The sequence below is a fragment of the Propithecus coquereli genome, unplaced genomic scaffold (genome assembly GCF_000956105.1).
Source record: "Propithecus coquereli isolate 6110/MARCELLA unplaced genomic scaffold, Pcoq_1.0 Scaffold244, whole genome shotgun sequence".
Taxonomy (NCBI): domain Eukaryota; kingdom Metazoa; phylum Chordata; class Mammalia; order Primates; family Indriidae; genus Propithecus; species Propithecus coquereli.
Genome location: NW_012147997.1, coordinates 173,362 through 194,997, shown reverse-complemented (window position 1 = coordinate 194,997; position 21,636 = coordinate 173,362). Strand labels below are relative to the sequence as shown.

The following is a 21,636-nucleotide window of genomic DNA, read 5'->3' as shown; positions in this document are numbered from 1 at the left end:
CAATTTAAATACTTTTTTTAAAAAATCTGATTTTAGTTTATAGAGTAACATCTATAAGTAAATTTAGGGAAAATTGCCTCCTTAACCATACTAAGTCTAACAGTCCATGAACATTATATAGCTTCCCATTTATTTAGCTCCCCATTTATTTAGATCTTAATTTCTTTCAGAAGTGTTTTTGCAATTTTTAGTGTCTTAAATTTATTCATAAGCATTTTATATTATCTATGCCATTGTAAATAATTTCTTTTAATTTCATTTGCCAAGCAGTTGCTCCTAGGATGTAGAAGTACAATTTTTGCATATTGGCCTTATATTTTATGGCCTTGCTAAATTTTAGGTATTCTATAAGTCTGAATTAGGCCAGGGTGGTTGATAGGGTTGTTAACTCTATATTCTGGATTGACTTTTTTTCCCTCCCCTGTTCTCTATTTTAAAGACACAGCATTGTCTTCTGGCCTCCATAGTCTCTGATCAGAAGTTAGTTATTTAATTGTTGTTCCCCTCTGTTTTTATCTTTGGTTTCTAGCAGTTTGACTATGATGTGCATTGTTGTAGTTTTCTTTGTATATATCCTGCTTGGATAATGGATTTACTGATATTCTTGGAACCATAAGTTATTTTTACCAGTTTTTGAGAAATTTGCCACTATACCTTCAGATATTTTTTCTGCCTTGTTTCTTTCTCTGTCCTCTGCCTCTCATACTCTAATTTCACTTATTAATATGTTACATCATTTGATATTCTTTTGTTTTTCAGCAGTTTTTCTCTATGTTCTTCAGATTGAATAATTTCTGTTATTCTACCTTCAGATTCATTAACTCTTTCCTTTCTAATCTGCTCTTAATCTCATCTAGTAAAATTTCATTTCAGATATTATACATTTTACTTCTGACTTTCCGTTTGGTTCTCTCTCTCTCTTTTTTTTAAATGATAGTTCTTTTTTTCTGATGCAGTTTCCTATCTGTTCACTTATTCTTATCAGCTTCTTGCAGCCATTGGGCAATTTATAATCGGTACCTAACAGTACTTGCCTGGCCTTTTAGTTTCCAGTCCAGCATATAAAAGTCATGGAAGTCATCATACTCCCATCCTAATAAGAAAAAAGCTGAACAAATTAAAATCTACAACTCTTCTTAGATCTATCAGAGAATTAAGATCACAGGCAAACAGCTGTCTCCGTAATTGGAAAATCAGATAGTGAGTTACAGATAATCCCATGTTAATGGAGCAAAAACCACCACTGGAGCCAGTATCAGGGTAGGAAAACTTAAACTGTAATTGACGAATTTCTGGACACACAGTATAGACAAACTTGAGTTAAAAACTCAGGGGGTGGAGTAGTCCCCATACTTTCATGACTTTTGCCTTCAAGCACCTTACCAGGTTCTCACAGGGAAGATTGGAGAAAATCCCCTCATGCTTCTGGCTAGGGGAGAGGGAACGTAGCCATTTTGAAATACAGCCCAGAACATTCTGTCCTTCTTAACAAGACATGCCTCAATGGAAATTAGCCTAACTGACCTGAGGAAAAGGAAATATCCTATCCCCGCCCTCTCTAGCCTTCCATGCCGGAAAAAGAAAACACACAATTTATCGTACGTTATTAGGAAAGTACAAATGAAAAAAATGAGATCACCACTATGCACCTGGTAACAAGGACTAAAATCCAAAATACTGACAACAGGAAATGTTGGCAGGACGTGGAACAACAGGAACTCTCATTCGTTGCTGGTAGGAATGCAGAATGAGGGGATGGCCACTTTGGAAGGCAGTTACTCTTACCATATAATCCAGCTGTCACACTTGTTAGTATTTACCCAAATGAGTTGAAATCTTATGTCCACACAAAAACCTACACACGAATGTTTATAGAAGCTTTATTTATAACCGCCAAACTTTGGAAACAACCAAGATGTCCTTCAGTAGGAGACTGGATAGAAAAACTTGTACATTCATACAATAGAGTGTTATTTAGTAATAAAAAATGATCAATCCTTGAAAACATGTTTCAAACCAAAAGAAGCCAATCTAAAAAGGCTATACATATACTGTATGATTCCAACCGTATGACATTATGGAAAAGGAAGAACTATGGAGACAGTAAAAACATCAGTGGTTGCCAGGGGCTCAGGGGATTGGAGGGAGAGGGTAGATGGAGGGACAAAAAGGTGGAGCATAGGGTTTTTAGGGCAATAAAACTATTCTGTATGATATTGTAATGGTAGGTACATGTCATTATACATTTGTCAAAGCCCACAGAATGGACAACACCTAGAGTGAACCTTAATGTAAACTATGGGTTTTAGTTAATGTATCACTATTAGTTCATCAGTTGTAACAAATGTACCACATTAACACAAGATGTAAATAATAGGGGAAACTGGAGGGGTGGGGGTTGGGAGAAGGGGTTATGTGGGAACTCTTTGTATTTCTGATCAATTTTTCTATAAACCTAAAACTGCTCAAAAAATAAAGTTCATTACTTTTAAAAAAGAATTCTCTGCTAATTCTAACATATGGATTCTCTTGAAGTCTATTTCTTCTGACTGCTTTTATCTCTTGATTGCAAGTTACATTTTCCGGCTTCTTTGCATGTCTAGTACACGTTCTTCAATACTTGAAACAGTTGCTTCCTGTATTTTATCCAGTTTTATAGTTGTTTTCAGAAGGAGGGCAAGTGTCATACCAATTTCTCTGTCGTACTGTAAGGAGAAAAAGTTTTTAATCCTAGCTGTACATTAGAATCACCTGGGAAACTTTAAAAACTACCACTGCTGAATGAAGTACAGGCCTGGATAATTTTTTGAAGTTCTCCACATGATTAACAGGGTTAGGCTGTTCCCTGAATAAGATTATTTTTCTAGGAAGAGTAGGAACAGAAATTTGGCCTATCTACCTTGGAGTTCAGTTGCATCTGTCTGTAGGAGAAGGTGCTAAAATTTGCACTTCAAAGCTGCCATATAGATTAGCAAGACCCCAGGTTCTAATGTGTAGCTACTAACTTCCAGTAAGGAAACCAGTTAGTCAGTGAATTCTGATTACCTTTTATTGAGATTTTAAGATCCTAGGATGATATATTCAACAATATTGATACAATTTATGTTCTAGAAGGAAAGGTTCTTTCCCAGTTAAAGAACCTCCACAGTGATATATTATCTATTCAAATCATTATAAAGTTTGCACTTTTAAAGAAGAGATACTTATCTTTAAAACTACTTGATCTGACATTCTTTTAGTACAACCATATATACGAACCTTAATATAGTAAGTTCTATTTTCTAAATAAAGTAGAAGTACTTCTTTCTAGGAACATATTGCTTATTTATAGTATTTAATTAGATGCTTTTTATTTCATATTTTGCAAGGTTTGAGTAGACTTCCAATTTTACTGTTATTATAAACAAAATATATTATAGCTTTTATGTGTATATATACAAAACATATCTAGCGTTTTCAGTAAATAAGTCTATCTAAAAGTAAATTTTGTTATTTTCAAAAAATGCTTTTGAAAGGGTAAATTTTTTTCTTAAATTAATTATTCTAACTATTTTAAATGGAAACTTTCTGATGTGATTCATGGTTCCCTCCTTTTGCAAGTAGACTATGCAGGCACCTCATTTCATTGCTCTTTGCTTTATCGTGCTCCAAGGATATTGTGTTTTATACAAATTGAAGTTTTGTGGCATCCCTGCATCAAGTAAGTCTCTTGACACAATATTTCCAACAACATGTGCTCACCTCAAGTCTTTTTGTCATTTTGGTAATTCCTGCAATATTTCAAACTTTTTCATTATTATATCTGTTATGGTGATCTGTAATCAGTGATCTTTCATGTTACTGTTGTAATTGTTTTGGGGCACCATGAATCATGCCCACATAAGACAGCAGGATTAATCAATATATGTTGTTGATTAACAACCTACTTTCCTCCAGCTCTCTGCCTCCCCTCAGGCCTCCCTATTCCCTGAGACACAACAATATTAAAGTTAGGCCAAACCACCCTACAATGGCCTCTAAGTGTTCAAGTGAAAGGATAAGTTGCATGTCTCAGTTTAAATCCAAAGCTAAAAATGATTAGGCTTACTGAGGAAGGCATGTCAAAAGATAAGCCTCTTATGCCAAATAGTTAACTAAGTTGTGAATGCAAAGGACAAGTTCTTGAAGAAAATGGTAGGTGCTACTTCAGTGAATACATGAATGATAAGAAAGTGAAATAGCCTTATTGGTGATATGGAGAAAGTTTGAGTGGTCTGGATAGAAGCTCAAGCCAGCCACAACATTCCCTTAAGCCAAAGCCTAATCCAGAGCTAGGCCCTAACTCTCTTCAATTCTATGAAGGCTGAGAGAGGCGAAAAAGCTAAAGAAGAAAAGTTTTAAGCTAGCAGAGGTTGCTTCGTGACGTTTAAGAAGCTGTCTCCATAGCATACAAGTGGAAAGTGAAGCAGCAAATGCTGATGTAGAAGCTGCAAGTTATCCAGAAGATCTAGCTAAGAACATTGATGAAGGTGACTAAACTAAACAACAGATTTTCAATGACAGCAAAATAGCTTTCTATTGGAAGAAGATGCCATCTAGGACTTTAATAGCTAGAGAGAAATCAATGCCTGGCTTCAAAGCTTCAAAGGACAAACTGACTCTCATTAGGGGCTATTACAGCTGGTAATTTGAAGTTGAAGCTAATACTCATTTGCCATTCTGAAAATCCTAACTTCCTTAAGAATTATGCTAAGTTGAGTCTGCCTGTCCTCTAGAAATAGACAACAAAGCCTGAATGACAGCACATCTATTTACTACCAAATATAGGCAGTCCTTGGGTTAGAGACAACCCAATTTATGGTGTTCCGTACTTACAAATCAGCTCCCAAGACTCCCCATAAGGATAATTTATAATTAAATTAATAATTCAGGAAATAGTTTCTTCTGTGCATGTAGACAAACCCGCATGGCATAAGCGGTTCGTTGGCACAGCATCTTTACACTAGCAGCTAGTCTCATTGTTTATATGGTCGCTTACACACAGCATCACTTCATCTTTTTTATTTGATTTTGTGCATCTGTGTTTACCCTTATGACCATTCCTCCAAAGTGAAAGTCCAGGTGAGCCTGCAGCAAAGAGAAAGATGATTACAGTGGAAGCAAAAAGCAGAAATAATAAAGCATACCAGATGGCATCAGTCACTGGGAAAGCATTAGGCTTCGGTCACTCGACTATCGTAACAAATATAAAGTGAGAATAATGGAATATGTGAACGGCAGTGCTCCAATGAAAGCATCAATTATTACTAAGCAGCATAGTGAATTCATTATTGAAATGGAAAGGTTATTAATTGATTTGGTTAGATCAAAATAAGCGTAACATTCCTATTAGCATAGCGTTGATGCAACATTAGGTGAATGTTAACTTCTAATATTCTTTTTTGAAATTTCTCTGCTGTATCTCAACTTTTTGTATGAGTTTGTTTTTATGTCCTGTTTGAATTAAAAGAAAGAGCATAATAGTCTCTGTAACTTATTAATATTACAGTACAAGGGTTTTATTATTATAGTATTACACACTGTTATTATTACCACATATGAGCCATTATAGTATTATTATTACCATATATGTGCTATTCATCAGGCATCCAGGTTACATACAAATTCAACCTAAAAACATATCAGGAACATATTTTGTCCATACCCTGTGGACTGCCTATATTTTAAGCCCACTGTTGAGACCTACTGCTCAGGAAGAAAGACTTTTTCAAAATATTGCTGCTCATTGACAATGCACCTAGTCACTCAAGAGCTCTGATGGAGATTTACAAGGAGATTTAATGTTATTTTCATGCCTGTTAACACATCATTCTGCAGCCATGGATTAAGGAGTAATTTTATCTTTCAAGTCTTATTATTTAAGAAATACATTTTGTAAGACTACAGCTGCCATAGGTAGCGATTCCTCTGATGGATCTAGGCAAATTGAAGGGTAAATTGAAACACTTCTGGAAAGTATTCTCCATTCTAGGTGGCATTATGAGCATTCGTGATTCGTGGTAGGACATCAAAATATCAACATGTGCAGGAGTTTAGATTCAGAACCTCATGGATGACTTTCAGGGAGTCAAGACTTCATCTGCAGCTGCGGTGGAAATAGCAAGAGAACTAGAATTAGAAGTAGAGCCTGAAGATGTGACTGAATTGCTGCAATCTCATAATAAACCTTGAATGGATGAGGAGTTGCTTCTTACAGATGAGCAAAAATGTGGTTTCTTCAGATGGAATCTACTCCTGGTAAAGATGCTGTGAATATTGTTGAAATGACAAAGGATTTAGGATGTTACATAAAATTAGTTGATAAAGCAGTGGCAAGGTTAGAGAGGATTGATTCCAATTTTAAAAGAAAGTTATACTCTGGATAAAATGCTATCAGAAGGCATCACATGCCACAGAGAAATTTTTCATGAAAGGAAGTCAATCAATGCAACAAACTTCATTGTTGTCTTATTTTAAGAAATTGCCCCAGCCTCCCCAGTCTTCAGCAATCATCACCCTGGTCAGTCAGCAGCCATCAACATGGAGGCACTGGCAAAACCATTATAATTCACTGAAGAGTCAGATGACTATTAGCATTTTTTAGCAGTAAAGTATTTTTAATTCAGGTGTGTACATTTTTCTAGACATAATGCTATTGTACATTTAATAGACAACCATATAGTATAAACATTTATATGCACTGGAAAACAAAAAAATTCATGCGGCTTGCTTTATTGAGATACTCACTTTATTGCCATGGTCTGGAACTGAACCCACAAGGTCTCTGAGGTATGCCTGTACTGAACATAATTTAGCCCTTTCACAATGATTTAGTATCATTATAAATTTTATTTAATGTGCTCAACTTTAATACACTAGTGTTCCATGCTATAAAAAATGATGGGATATTTGATCCTCCATTAAAATTAAAAGGTCCCAAGTTATATTAATTTAATTTCTTTTGTGTGCTTTTTTATAGGGATGTCTAGGGTTCTTTTTTAAGGGGGGCTTTTGTTTTCCACATCAAGTTCTCATCATTTCTTGTAACTGCCTATGTACACTTACCTCTATAGTTCTTCATTTTCCTTTGTCTAATTTTCTCTTTTAATGTGCAGTGGATTGAGAAACCGGATGCTTAAACCATGCAGAATTGTATCAGATAGTAAATATAAGTCAGCATTGTGCAATAAAAGGACTTTATGGTATTTTGCTATAAGTATAATGCAAGGGCTTAACATTTGCTCAGTAACATTTGCAAGACACCTTCTTTTTTCAAGGCAACATAGATATCGTGATCTCTCAGATGCAGACCCTGCATTCAGGATTAGAATCCAATATGGATATGCACATATAAAATTGTATTGTAAAAAGTACTGTGTTAGCAATTTTAGTAATATATTAGGTCATACACAGATAAGAGGGCATTTAACTTTATAAAGTATCAATAAATACCCATTTTTGAATGCTCAGTTTTTTCCTTGTAGCTCTTTGGTTAATTTTGAACAGTTGATGTTGTCAAATAAGTGAATTAAAAAAAATACACACACATCCCTGATTTTTTGTAAACATATATACCAAAAGCAGTAATATATATTCCTCATATTCTAAGTTTAAATTTGTAAAGTTAACATTTTTTTTCTTTATATGTCTTTTGCCTAAAATTAAGCTGTATTACCATCAGGTGGCAGTCATACCTTAGTAATGGCCACACTCTACAGTTAATAGGTTTATTCATCACACATTGCTGCAGCATGATCATCATGGTGGGAGAGAATTTAGAGAAGTTCATATATGAGTGCGTACAGAAATGGAAAGATTTTCTGGTAACAGGGATTCTTAATGCAGAAAGGAAAAGATAAGTGGTCTGGAGCACAAGATTTGGAGTTTCTTAAATTTTTATTTGAATCCCAGGTTTATCACTTATTAGCTGTCTTATCCTTGCCAAGTAATTAACCTCTTTGTGCCTTATTTTCCTCACTTGTTAAATAAATATATCTACTCTATAGGATTTTGATACAATTTAAAGGAAAAAGTGAAAATTAAGAAATGAAAATAGAGCCTACTAGGTAAGATACTGTCAAGAAATGATAGTTGGCCGGGCGCAGTGGCTCATGTCTGTAATCCTAGCTCTCTGGGAGGCCGAGGCGGGCGGATTGTTTGAGCTCAGGAGTTTGAAATCAGCCTGAGCAAGAGCGAGACCCCGTCTCTACTAAAAATAGAAAGAAATTAATTGGACAACTAAAAATATATAGAAAAATTAGCCGGGCATGGTGGCGCATGCCTGTAGTCCCAGCTACTCGGGAGGCTGAGGCAGGAGGATCGCTTGAGCCCAGGAGTTTGAGGTTGCTGTGAGCTAGGCCGACGCCACGGCACTCACTCTAGCCCGGGCAAAAGAGTGAGACTCTGTCTCAAAAAAAAAAAAAAAAAAAGAAATGATAGTTATTATAGGACTTAGGGAAGGTAGAGAGGGAAAAGCAACTAGCTGGGAGTTTTGTACTCCCAGCTACAACTGTAGGAATCCAGATAACTTAAAGCCCCCTACACTTTATAGCCTCCAGGGAAAACATCTCTAGTAGATAGGCTGACAGGTCAATACTTTATCTGTCCTTTCCCTTAGTGTTGGAGAGAAAGAAGAGGCAATTGGACAGCATTTGAAAGTAAAGACATAGATTGCATCCTTGTCATTAAAGAATCATGCTTTGCTTTCCCAGCCTTCCTCATTGACTTGTTCCTGTGAAGATTCAGGCTCATCTACTTAGGGAAAGAAGTTTAGTAAGTCAGAAATTAATCTGGCCAGACCTTGATGACAAGTAAAATACATACCTAATTCATTGTACATTTAAAACCAAAGAACCCTAGATCATATTCCCTTTAGGAAAGAGTCTTAGATATAATATAATTTCAAGATTTAATGTAATTACTGTCCCTGCTCTGTACTGTCCACACAAGACATCTTTTCCATCTCTGTTGCTTAACATTGTTCCAGTAGCTCAGAGAGCCTTTCCTTTCATAATTAAAAATGAAAGGGTTAAAATATAAATATGATGGAAGAAATATTCAGCTAGATTCAACAAGCTTTTACCAAGTGCTTGCTTTTGTAACATGCCAAGGTACATGTTTTGGGGAATATAAAGGTTATCAAAACAGTTCCTACTCTAAAGAACATTACACTTTAGGAGGGTAGATGTTTCATGTATACAATTATTTTGAGGCAAAATGTGAATGCTATAAAGGCAATCACAATAGCTTATATTTATATCTGCTTTCCTGGTTACAAACTGTTATCACATAAATTACATTGTTCTTCACAATAACCTTATATATAGGATAAGTGTTAGATTTAGTTTAAAAATGAGTCACCTGAGGCTCAAAGATTAAATACCTAAAGTCACAATGCTAGAAAGTCAGTCAGTTCAGCTGGCACATGGTTGGATGGCTGGCACATAGAGTGGAAGTGCTATCTGATTGTATTGTCTTCTCCATGTGTTGAGTGGGCACTATTCCAGGTATACTAAGGAAGTAGTGGCAAATAAGACAAACAATCTTTGCCTCTAAGGAGGGTAAGTGGGATCTAGAATGTAAATCTAAATTTCTCACTCTAAAGTCTGTTGTTTCTTTTATTTCATGCAGTACAAAAATAAGTGCTTTGGCAACACCGAAGAGGGAGAAAGGAAGTTTAATTCTCACAGGGTGGTTATGGAAGGTCTAATGGAGGTGGTTTCTCTCCCTATCGTCCAATGCCAGATTGACTTTTTAAATGTACCATGTTATTAATGCTCTGTCTTGGAATTTTTTAGGTACGCAGATTTTCTGAGGCATTCTTTTGTTTTGAACATCCAAGAGAAGCTGCCATTGCATACCAGGAACTTCAGTGAGTAGTATAAATCCAAAATCAAAGTGATTTTATTTCCTTTAACATAAGATATCTGTCTTAGAATTTATCAATGACAGAATATACATTATTAACAATAGAAGAAATTAGGAGAATTTGAAATTCAGAAGTCCCCTTTTTAATCAAATAGAATTTAATCTTATGAATTACTTCATGAAAGCCCGATACTTTACACATGAAGAACCATAATGCACTGTACCACTTCCTCCTCTTTTTTATCAGATCTACTGTAACCTGGTAGTCCCATACGTCTCTGGCTCCAGCCTTCCATTTGGCTATCTTGCCCTATCTTTGTTTTCACAGGTCAGCATCTGTTACATTCACCATTTTTTATTACAGATTTTCATAGGTACTGCCTTCTGCAATGTAAATGATTTACAGTTAAAATATCCTGAATAAATGCCTTCCGTCTTTCCCACTGAGTATATTTAGGTCTGGTTTTCTTTGACTTTAAAGAAATTTTGAGGACATTATGCTGAGCAAAAGTAGCTAGACATAAAAGAGTAAATACTGTATGATTCTATTTATATGAAGTTCTTAAACAGGTAAAACTGAGGTGAAAAAAGTCAAGACAGTGGTTGTCTTGGCATTGACTTGGGCTGAGAGATTGGGAAGACACAAAGGAACTCTCTGAGTAGATGGAAATGTTCTGTATCATGTACCCATTTGTCAAAATCATACAGCTAAGATTTTTGTAATTCAATACATTTAAATTATACTTCAAAAAGCTGGAAATAATAGTAGAGGTAGGAGTAGGTAGTGAGTCTTGAGGTGTAGATAAAACAAGAAGGGCTATGTTAATTGTTGAAGCTGGGTGATGGGTATATGGGATTTTTTACTACTATTCTGTTTACTTTGATTCGTTCAAAATTTTCCACAAGAGAAGTCTTTTTAAGTGTTTTATATTAGAAAGTTATATACCTTGTTTTAAATAGCTATTAATTTTATTCATCAATATATATTCAGTAAAGCAGTGACAATGGAACACATTTTTTTCCCAGCACTATCATCAGATATCAGTGAGCATTTGAGCTTTTGGTATTTCTCCTATATGCTATTTGCAGCAGATTAGGAAGTTCAGGCATTAAGCATAGAGACTCACTTTGAAATAACATAAAGTAGAGAAGAATATAATAGAAATTAAGTAATTTATTAACAAACCACAATTTTGTAAATCAATAATTTATTGCCAAAAAACTATAATTTTCATTTTACCACTTTTTATCTCTCACCAAGCAGCTTTTTCATAAGGAGGTTTTGTCTTCAAGAAGGGAGATAGGAATGATAGGGGGAAGGGGACAGAGTAGAGTCTGTAAATAGTGTTGGGTGTAATTTTTTTAAATTATAATCTGACTTAAGAAATATTTTTCAGTGCTCAGAGTCATCTACAGATGTGCACCGCTATCAAAAATACTTCCTTCTGCAGTTCTCTTCCACCCCTACCTATTGAATGTAGTGAATTAGATGGAGATCTCAATTCATTACCTATAATCTTTGAAGATAGGTATTTAGATTCAGTTATTGACGGTAAGTATAATCTAACTAAAATATACAAGCTATGTGTATAGTTTTCAGTATATTCTTCCTAATATGCGTAAAACCATTCCCTAATGTGGAACAGTGCTTTCCCCCTGTAGTTTTATTTATTTTTGAGAATATTAGAAAGATACAGTTAGAAAAAGTAGTCTTAATCATATAAGTTCTCACACTATGTTTTAAACCTGAATTTTTTTTTCTTTGGATAAAAGACTTAGATGCACCCTGGATGGGAATTCAGAATCTTCAGAGATCAGAGTCCAGTAAAATGGATAAATATGAGACTGAAGAAAGCTCTGTAGCAGGAGTTTCTAGCCCAGAGTTGAAAGTCAGACCTGCTGGTGCCTCCAATATTTGGTATACAGAAGGTGAAAAGCAGCTAACAAAATCTCTAAAAGGAAAGAATGAAGAAACAAATAAATCCAAGGTTAAGGTTACTAAGCTTATGAAAACAATGAAACCTGAAAGCACAAAAAAATTAATAAAACAGAACTCTAAGGATTCTGTGGTTTTGGTAGGCTACAAATGTTTGAAAAATACAGCATCAAATGATCTCACTAAATGCTTTGAAAGCAATCCTTCACATAGTCAGAAGGAAGGTCTGGATCCCACAATATGTGGATATAATTTTGACCCAAAAACCTACATGAGACAGACAAGTCAAAAGGAAGCTAGCTCTTTGCCAACTAATACAGACAGAACTGAACAAAAGTCTCCAGATATTGAAAATATGCAACCAGACCAGTTTGATCCTTTGAACTCTGGCAACTTAAATCTTTGTGCAAATTTGTCCGTTTCAGGTAAACTTGATATCTCCCAGGACGATAGTGAAATTACACAAATGGAACACAATCTGGCATCCAGTTCATCAGATGATTGCCATGATCATCAAACAACCCCAGCTTTGGAATTTAGAACAACTGAAGTAAAGCCCAGTAATACAGATCCTTTCAGTGGGGAGAAAATAACTGTTAAAATGGGACCTTGGACAGAGCTTCGACAAGATGAAATATTTGTGGATAATTTACTACCCAACTTTGAGTCCTTAGAATCTAATGGTAAATCTAAATCTATAGAAGTAACACTTGAAAAGGAAGCTTTACAAGAAGCAAAGTGTCGTTCTGTTGGAGAATCATTAGCTAAATTAAGAAGTAATCTACCTGCTACTTCTACAAAAGAATATCATGTTGTAGTAAGTGGAGATACAATTAAGTTACCAGATAGTAATGCCACATATGCCTCATCTAGATTTTCAGATTCAGGTGTTGAAAGTGAACCAAGTTCTTTTGCAACACATCCAAACCCTGACATAGTCTTTGAAACTGTGCAAGGGCAAGGTCTTTACAATAATGAAAGATTATTTCCTCAGCTTTTGATGAAACCTGATTATAATGTAAAATTTTCATTGGGGAGTCATTGCACTGAGAGTACGAGTGCTTTAAGTGAAATACAGTCATCTTTGACATCCATAAACTCTCTACCTTCTGATGATGAACTGTCACCCGATGAAAATTCTAAGAAATCTATTCTACCTGAATGCCATCTAAGCGATAGCAAAACTGCATTAAATCTAGGAACAATTGATTTGCCAAAATGTGATGATACTAAAAAGTCAAGTATTATTTTGCAACAGCAGAGCGTTGTATTTTCAGGGCATTTGGACAATGAGACTTTAGCAATACATTCCTTAAATTCAAGCACTAAAGACTCTTTACAATTTGTTTTTTCAGAGGAAGATACTTCCAGTGATGTGAAAAGTAGTTGCAGCTCCAAACCTAACTTGGACACTGTGTGTACAGGCTCCCAGAGTCCTGATAAATCTCATAACTCTGCAGGGACAGCAGTTACATTAAATTCAAAACTGATTTGTTTAGGCACTTCCTGTGTCGTTTCAGGTTCCATTTCTACTAATACAGAAATTAGTGAAGATAGAACTGTGAAAAGAAAAAATAGTGATGCATTAAATCTCAAGCAAATATATTCAGAAGCCCCTACAGTTGAAAGTGAAACTCATCTGGATACAAGTGACCCTTTTTCAGCCGGTACTGATATAGTAAAGCAAGGGCTTGTGGAAAATTATTTTGGTTCTCAAAGCAGTACGGATATTTCTGGCACATATGCTAGTAGCTACAGTAATTCAGTTAGCCTTCAGAAGGAAACTTCTGAAAAAGAAATTAGTAATCTTCAGCAGGAACAGGGTAAAGAGGATGAGGAGGAAGAGCAGGATCAAAAAATGGTTCAAAATGGGTATTATGAAGAAACAGTTTATTCAGCTTTGGACGGAACAATAAATGCTCACTATACAAGCAGAAGTACACTAGCAGAAGAAAGACTTAAAAAATCTGAAAAAATAAATAGTGACTATCTGAGTGATGGTATAAATATGCCTACTGTCTGTACTTCTAGTTGTTTGTCTTTCCCATCTGCACCACGAGAGTCTCCTTGTAGTGTTAAATATTCTTCTAAAAGTAAATTTGATGCCATTACAAAACAACCAAGCAGTACTTCTTACAACGTCACTTCTTCAATTTCCTGGTATGAAAATTCACCAAAACCTCAGATACAAGCGTAAGTAATGGAGCACAATAGTATATGCTACTAAATACATACATATACACACACACACATATATATATGTTTTATATATATATATCATCATAAATAGTACTAAATGGTTGAATATCTATTTTGTTTTCCAGTTTCTGTAATACAAAAAGTTCTTTGATTAGCTATCTAAAAGGGAGACATGCAATATATTCTTTCACAGATAGATCTATAGTTCCCAAATAATTGTCCTGTTCTAAAGGCTACACCTTCCTGATACAAATTTTCTATTGGTAATTTTGTGTTAGAATTATGGAATAATTGAGGTTAAAACCCTTTTTTCATCAGTATCTTATTTCTCTCACAGACAAAAGCTAAGTTTTATGACTGTATCTAGGAAATAAGGACAATATTAGATAAGTGAATAACAGGTTAATAGAAACTTCTTAAACCTACCAGTCCCTAATTGCCTCTGCTAAGTTGGTGGTTTCCAGAACTGAGGTTTCATGGACCAGTAAAATATCCAGAAAAATTTGGAGATTACGTAGGTTTACTAGCATATGCTGGTTTTTAAAATATTCTACTGTCTCAGCCCAGATTGAATCATAATCTCTGGAGTGAGAAGTCTGGGCATGTGTTATGTGGATTTTTAAAGTTCCCAGATTATTCTGATTAATGCATGAAAATTAAGTTGCTTAGAGCCTAAAGCTAGTGAAACCAGTGAAGTGACAATGACTGATTAAAAAATTATAGTATGCTAGAAAGCTGAGTACCTCAAACTATCTCTGAGTCATCAGAAAGCAATGATCTCTATGTTTTCACCCAGTGTATCCTATTCAGTTTGGTGTTCATCAGCTTCTTTCAGTTTCACTTTTATCAGTATAGATAATTTAATGTTAAATAGCTAATACTTTCTGAAGTTTGAAGTCCCCAAATTGGTTGGATTTGTCAGTCATTCCAAATGAGTATATGCCACCAATTTGATTTAGTCACATCCTCCTTTTTGTTCTGCTCCTTCTTATTGATATTTTTAGAGAAAAATAAAAATAATTTAACCAACTTTACTGTTAAATTTTGTAGAATAGCTCCTTCCCTTCCATTTATGTAAGATTAAAAGGAGCAAAGAGGATAAGATTTGATTACAGGAAAACATCTGATTATCAACTTTCTAGTGCCTCTCCCAGCTCTTCTATGCATACAGTATTAAATTTTATAGAAAGCATAATTTGACTCCTAATATTTTCTTAGTTGATTTCAAGTTTAAAAGAATGTTATAGGTGATTTCACATTTAAAATGCTCATTGTATTTGATCAGAAGATGCACTAAAAATAGTAAAGAAAATTACCTTCTGATTTCTAAATCATTTAGGTGATACTACATATTTTCATGATTTTAAAACCAAATATTGTTGGATTTCCTCCTCTGCTATTCTCTAAATCCAGGAGTTTATCTTTTTGGTTCTAAAAACTGAATAAGATCCTTAGTAAAGGATATCTTTCATAATATTTTACTTCAGCTTCCTTCAGGCAAAAGAAGAATTGAAGCAACTTAAACTTCCTGGGTTCATGTACAGTGATGTTCCTCTGCTGGCATCCTCAGTACCTTATTTTAGCCTGGAAGAAGAGGATGGTTCTGAAGATGGAGTACATCTCATTGTCTGTGTGCATGGTTTAGATGGTATGTGACATCTATTCATGTAACCCATAGCAACTCAATATATTTTCTTTTCCTGATGGATCTCACTTAGTTTTATTTAATCTTTCTACTAAAAAAGACTTTTACATTGCTTAAATTAATTGAATCTTAAATACATTTTAAAACAAAAATATGCTTAATTTTACTTTTTCTAAATGTAAAATTAGGTTCCTTTTTAAATAAATTTTCTATGGAATTGACACTCATGTGCCAACAGTTTGTTTACTTTAATTTTAGATTTTATTGTCTTCTCTCTTACTGTTGGTTTTGTCAGTTTCACCTCGGGGCAATTATTTTGTCTCCCTTTGCTAGTCTTCCTAGTTCCCTTTTAGCTTGCTTTAAACCATATGGACTAGAAAAATCAAGTTTAATAAACTTTCATTAATTAATTAAGATATAAATTAAATTCTAAATACAGGTACCTGGCTTTAGTGCCATGGTTTTATGACAGCTATTTTGGTTACTCAACAGTTTTTTTCCTAGATGTAGAAACTGTTAGAAGATGCTAAATATCTCTCTAGACTAATGGGGTATTACTGTGTTATAATAAGATTCTATAACAACAAACTAGATTTTAAGGATTATAAAAATGCTAAAGTGCTACTGAATTGTCATAAAATTGGAGATTTTCTTTAAAAAAAAAAAAAACCCCACCCGGCTTTTCAGGAAAAAAAAAATGCTCAATACTAACCTTTCTTCCTCCTCCCTACATAAAATTTTTTTTTTTTTTTTTTTTTTTTTTTTTGAGGCAGAGTCTCACTCTTTTGCCCGGGCTAGAGTGCCGTGGCATCAGCCTAGCTCACAGCAACCTCAAACTCCTGGGCTCAAGCAATCCTTCTGTCTCAGCCTCCCAAGTAGCTGGGACTACAGGCATGTGCCACCATGCCCAGCTAATTTTTTTTTCTATATAGTTTTAGTTGTCCTATTAATTTCTTTCTATTTTTAGTAGAGACGGGGTCTTGCTCTTGCTCGGGCTGGTTTCGAACTGAGCTGAAGCAATCCGCCCGCCTCGGCCTCCCAGAGAGCTAGGATTACAGGCGTGAGCCACTGCGCCCGGCCAAAATTTTCAAAGAATTAGTCCCCCAAGAAAGACTTCCTGGCCCAGTGGAATTGCTGGCAAATTTTTCTTTGAAATTTTCACGAAATCAGTTATCCCTATGTTACATAAATTGTTCTAGAACAATAGAAAAAAAGACAGAATGCAGCCCATTTTATTCCTTTAAGGTAACCTAAACTTGTTACCAAATCTGATAAAGGTATCAAATCGACACCCCAGATAAACAGTAGACAATCTGACATACGGAACAAACTCATAAATGTACTTAATAAAATTCTAGCACATGGAATTAGCATATTAAAATAAGTTACTACAACAAATAGAGTTTAATTCCCAGAATACAAAGATAAGTAAATATAAAGAAATTTATTAATAAAATATACTACATAAGCAAATGAAGTAAGAAACTATTGATAAATTTAATATTCATTTCTAATTATGACAACTAAGCATAAAACTTTGACCTTAAATAGGACTGGCCTATGGTTCATTAATGTGATTAAGCATATATATTTCTAGCCCACGGAAAACTTGTACTTAGTAGTAAGTATACACTGGAGGTGTTCCTTTTAAAACCAGGAATAAATCAGTTATCTCCATCAATGCATTAAATCATGAAATATCTAAAAGGTAAATATTAGAAAAGTAAAATAAAAATTTAACAATTGATAATGACATGTTTTTTTGCTAGTAAACCAAAGGAATCAACTAAAAATCCACTAAACTAATTTTTAAAGATAATTATATTTATATACAAGGAGACTTCAAAAAGTTCACAGAAAAATGGATTTAAAAAACATAAACTTTATTTCTCAGCATTGTCTCCATCAAGTTCAAGATAGTTTTGTAAGCGGTGATACCAGCCATCTAGTCCATCTCTAAAGAACTGAGGGTCCTGGAATTTAACCATGCCAGTGCAGTTTTTTTATATTATTAACTGAAGAAAACTGGATGCCCTTGACAGATTTTTTAAGATAGGGAAACAAAAAGAAGTCAGAAGGAGACAAGTCAGGACTGTGAAGTGGATGCCTAATGATTTCCCATTGAAACTCTCACAAAACTGCCCTTGTTTGATGAGAGGAAGAGAGAAGCGTAATGGTGATTGAAAGGGACTCTGATGAAGCTTTACTGGATGTTTTTCTGCTAAAGCTTTGGCTAACTTTCTGAAAACATTCACATAATAAACAGATGTTATCATTCTTTGGCCCTCCAGAAAGTCAACAAGCAATATACCTTGAGCATCCCAAAAAACTGTTGCCACAACCTTTGTTCTTGACCTGTCCCCTTTTGCTTTGACTAGACCACTTCCACCTCTTGATAGCCATTGTTTTGATTATGCTTTGTCTTCAGGATTGTACTGGTAAAACCACATTTCATCTCCTGTTACAATTCTTCAAAGAAATGCTTCAGGATCTTGATCCCACTTGTTTAAAATTTCCACTGAAAGCTCTTTTCTTGTCTGCAGCTAATCTGGGTGCAACTGTTTTGGCACCCGTCTATTGGAAAGTTTTCTCAACTTTAATTCTTCAGTCAGGATTATGTAAGCTAAACTAACTTAGATGTCTAAGATGTCTGTTGTTTGTGCTTTTAATCATTGGTCCTCTTCAGTTAGGGCACAAACAAGATGAATTTTTTCCTCACAAATTGATGTGGATGATCTGCCACTGCAGGCTTTATCTTCAACATTGTCTTGTCCCTTCTTAAAACAAGTTATTCATTTATAAACTACTGATTTCTTTGGGGCATTATCCCCATGAAATTTTTGTAAAGCATCAGTGGTTTCACCATTCTTCTACCCAAGCTTCGCCTTAAATTTGATGCTTGTTCTTCAATTTTAGCAGAATTTGTGTTACTCTCATAGGGGCTCTTTTCAAACTGATGTCTTATTCTTCCTAGTGCCTCAAACCAGATCCTGTTTAGACATGTTATAACAAATTAGTGTGAGTTTATTTTGGTAAGAAAAAATTTTGAAGTCCATGCATAGTTTTTTCCTAATATACATTTTCTATGAACTTTTTGAAGATCCCTTATATTTTATATCTGTATCATAAATATATTTTTATATATCTCTTGAGTTAATAATTATTAAAATAAACTAAGATATTTAAATAGATTTTTCTCAGTGTGTACCAGTACCCACGAAAGTCAACAAATTAAATACAAATCTAAAATGCATTCAGTGGTTTTTTAAATGATCACCTAGAATGGTGATGGTAAGGAGTCAGTCATTTATAGCTACGATAGCCAGCAGTCGCCAAAGTGATGCTCTAACAGTTTGGTAAACAAACGTACCGTTAGGTAGAAAAGTGAAGCATCGATGTGACCAAAACCACCTAAGAAACAAACTGTTGAATGACATTATCTGGCTAATAGAAATTAGCTTTGACATAAAAATTGAGACCTCTTTATTTCAGAGCATATTGTCTGTTCATAAATGGCATAGACCATAAACTTGTCTCCAAAAACTGTAAAAGTGTATGATAGTACACTTTGTACCTTTACTTTATCTCATCCTTTAAACATCATTTTTCATTTTCTAGGTAACAGTGCAGATCTCCGATTAGTAAAAACTTATATTGAACTTGGACTGCCTGGGGGAAGAATTGATTTTCTTATGTCTGAGAGAAATCAGGTATAATATGGCAGTATTTTCAGTGGAAACAAACATTTTGTACCAGTTTCTACCTAAATGTTTGTATCAAATGCCTAGTAGAAATAATTTTTCTGATTTCTATGAAATTTAACATAAGTTCATATCCAAAGGAAATATATATGTTCATTTTTACTTATAAGCTCTTCTCTTCACATATGACATAATCTATAGAATTTCACGTTTCTATACAAGTATTTCTTTAATCGAACCATTATAAATATTAATACTGGCAGTGGACTAAAAAATAACTAAAAGAAGCAAGTGTTATTAAGAACACTGAGCATTTTTCCCTCTAGAAACTCACTATTTTTCCCTAGGGTCTTGCTCTATCACCCAGGCAGTGCCAGGATCATACCTCACTGCACTTCAAATTCCTGGGCTCAAGCTATCCTCCTGCTTCAGCCTCCAGAGTGTCTGGTATTACAGGCATGTGCCACCACGCCTGGCTAATTTTTCTATTTTTGTAGAAACAGGGGTCTCACCATGTTGCTCAGGCTGTTCTCAAACTCCTAAACTCAAGCAGTCCTCCCCTCTGGGCCTCCTAAAGTATAGGCATGAGCCACCACACCTGACCGTTTTGCTATTTTAATATAATGAATATTACATTTACTAACATCTCTTTAAAAACTGGACATAACCATATTTTCAATATCTAAATTAAAAATAATGCTTATATTCAGTTTTTCGTGTCATTATACATATTTCAGACTATAATGTGTCTGTTTTGGTTTTTTTTTAGAATGATACTTTTGCTGATTTCGATAGCATGACTGATCGTCTTTTGGATGAGATAATACAATATATTCAAATATATAGTTTAACAGTTTCAAAAATAAGGTAACTTCTATAATATTACACAATTTATTTTTATATGTCTATGAATTATAGAAAAACTAAACAATTTGTGGTAGTGTTGTCGTATTATGAAACATAAACTACAACTGAATTAATTTAAAGTGAAAAAAATTAAAATATTTTAGGGAAAGGCCATGTTATGTGATAATATTTATATGAAATGTTCAGAAATAGCATATTATAGAAATAGAAAGTAGATTAGTGATTTCTTAGGGCTGGGGAAGATGAGGGCCGAGAGGTGATAACCAAAGGGTATAGGATTTCTTTTTGAGATAGTAAAATGTTCTAAAATTGATAGTAATGATGGTTATAACTCTGGCTCTGAATATATTAAACATTGAATTGTATATTTTAAATGGGTGAATTATATGCTATGTGAATTTATATGTTTGTATATGAAACAAAAAAATATTTTCCAAGTTTTATGACTATTGTATACAATATGAGTCCGTTTTCCACGAGCAAGAGATGATGATCACACCAATATATCTTCTTATTTAATTAGATATTGTGAACAGATATGGGAGAGAAAAAAGTCTTAGTTTCTGCTAGTCCAGTAGAAATTAAAGAAAAAGGCAAAACTAATCTTCCTGCTTCAAAAAGGATAGAGTTAAACTGATTACATTCGTATCCCAACTAGAGGAAGAAGCTAGCTCTGTATACCATAAGCTTTTGTAAAGTTTGTTTCCAGTTTGAAGTGTAGAGACTAAGAGGAGAGATAAGCAATTTTTACTTTAAGTTATTCTTTAAAAATAGAATTCTGTTAAAATAAGGTAAGAGGTGCAGGTATGTTGGAAGGAGACGTTTTTGTTCTAATTATTCTTTTCATTTATGGATTTTAAAATATTTTTTGATTACTAAATTTTCTACAGTGATCTTGTATTCCTTTTATACATTTATTATTTTCAATGAGAAAAATAATATATTCAATTTTTTCATTCATCCATAAAAGTATTAGCTCTTTCAGATTGTCAGTTACAATCTACTATTTTCCAAAAGCATGATCTGGTTGATAGTAGACTGTTAGCTCCTATTATACCACCATAATTCCCACCCCATTCCTTTAGGAACTTCAGTTTGGTAGGGAAGTTTGTCCTGAGCTTCTCATTAGATTTATCTGTAAACCAATGTTTAGACGGCTTCCATGCTCTCTTCTTTCACTGCTAATTGTCCCCAGGGATTTTATACCATCTATTATAAAATAATGGTAAGTAAAAAAGACTCTTTTGATTTAAACTATCCCATAATAAAAGTGAAGTGCTCTATAAATATTACTCTTTTTGTATCATAGATTTATTAAAGGAAAATGCACATATAATACCTGTGCCTTGAAAATACTGTTAGTTGAAAACTTGCCCAACTTTGAAATGCAGACCAGAGAATAA

At 34.3% G+C, this 21,636-nt stretch overlaps 1 protein-coding gene across 1 annotated transcript in view; it reads left to right on the top strand.

Moving 5' to 3' along the window:
- Positions 1-21,636, top strand: part of FAM135A (family with sequence similarity 135, member A) — a 65,731-nt gene that overhangs the window by 20,463 nt on the left and 23,632 nt on the right. The window contains exons 3-8 of the mRNA XM_012646518.1: positions 9,816-9,889; positions 11,283-11,437; positions 12,247-14,014; positions 15,508-15,668; positions 19,284-19,375; positions 20,136-20,233. Of these exons, the coding sequence (XP_012501972.1) occupies positions 9,816-9,889; positions 11,283-11,437; positions 12,247-14,014; positions 15,508-15,668; positions 19,284-19,375; positions 20,136-20,233 (2,348 nt within the window). The remainder of the gene's footprint in view (positions 1-9,815; positions 9,890-11,282; positions 11,438-12,246; positions 14,015-15,507; positions 15,669-19,283; positions 19,376-20,135; positions 20,234-21,636) is intronic.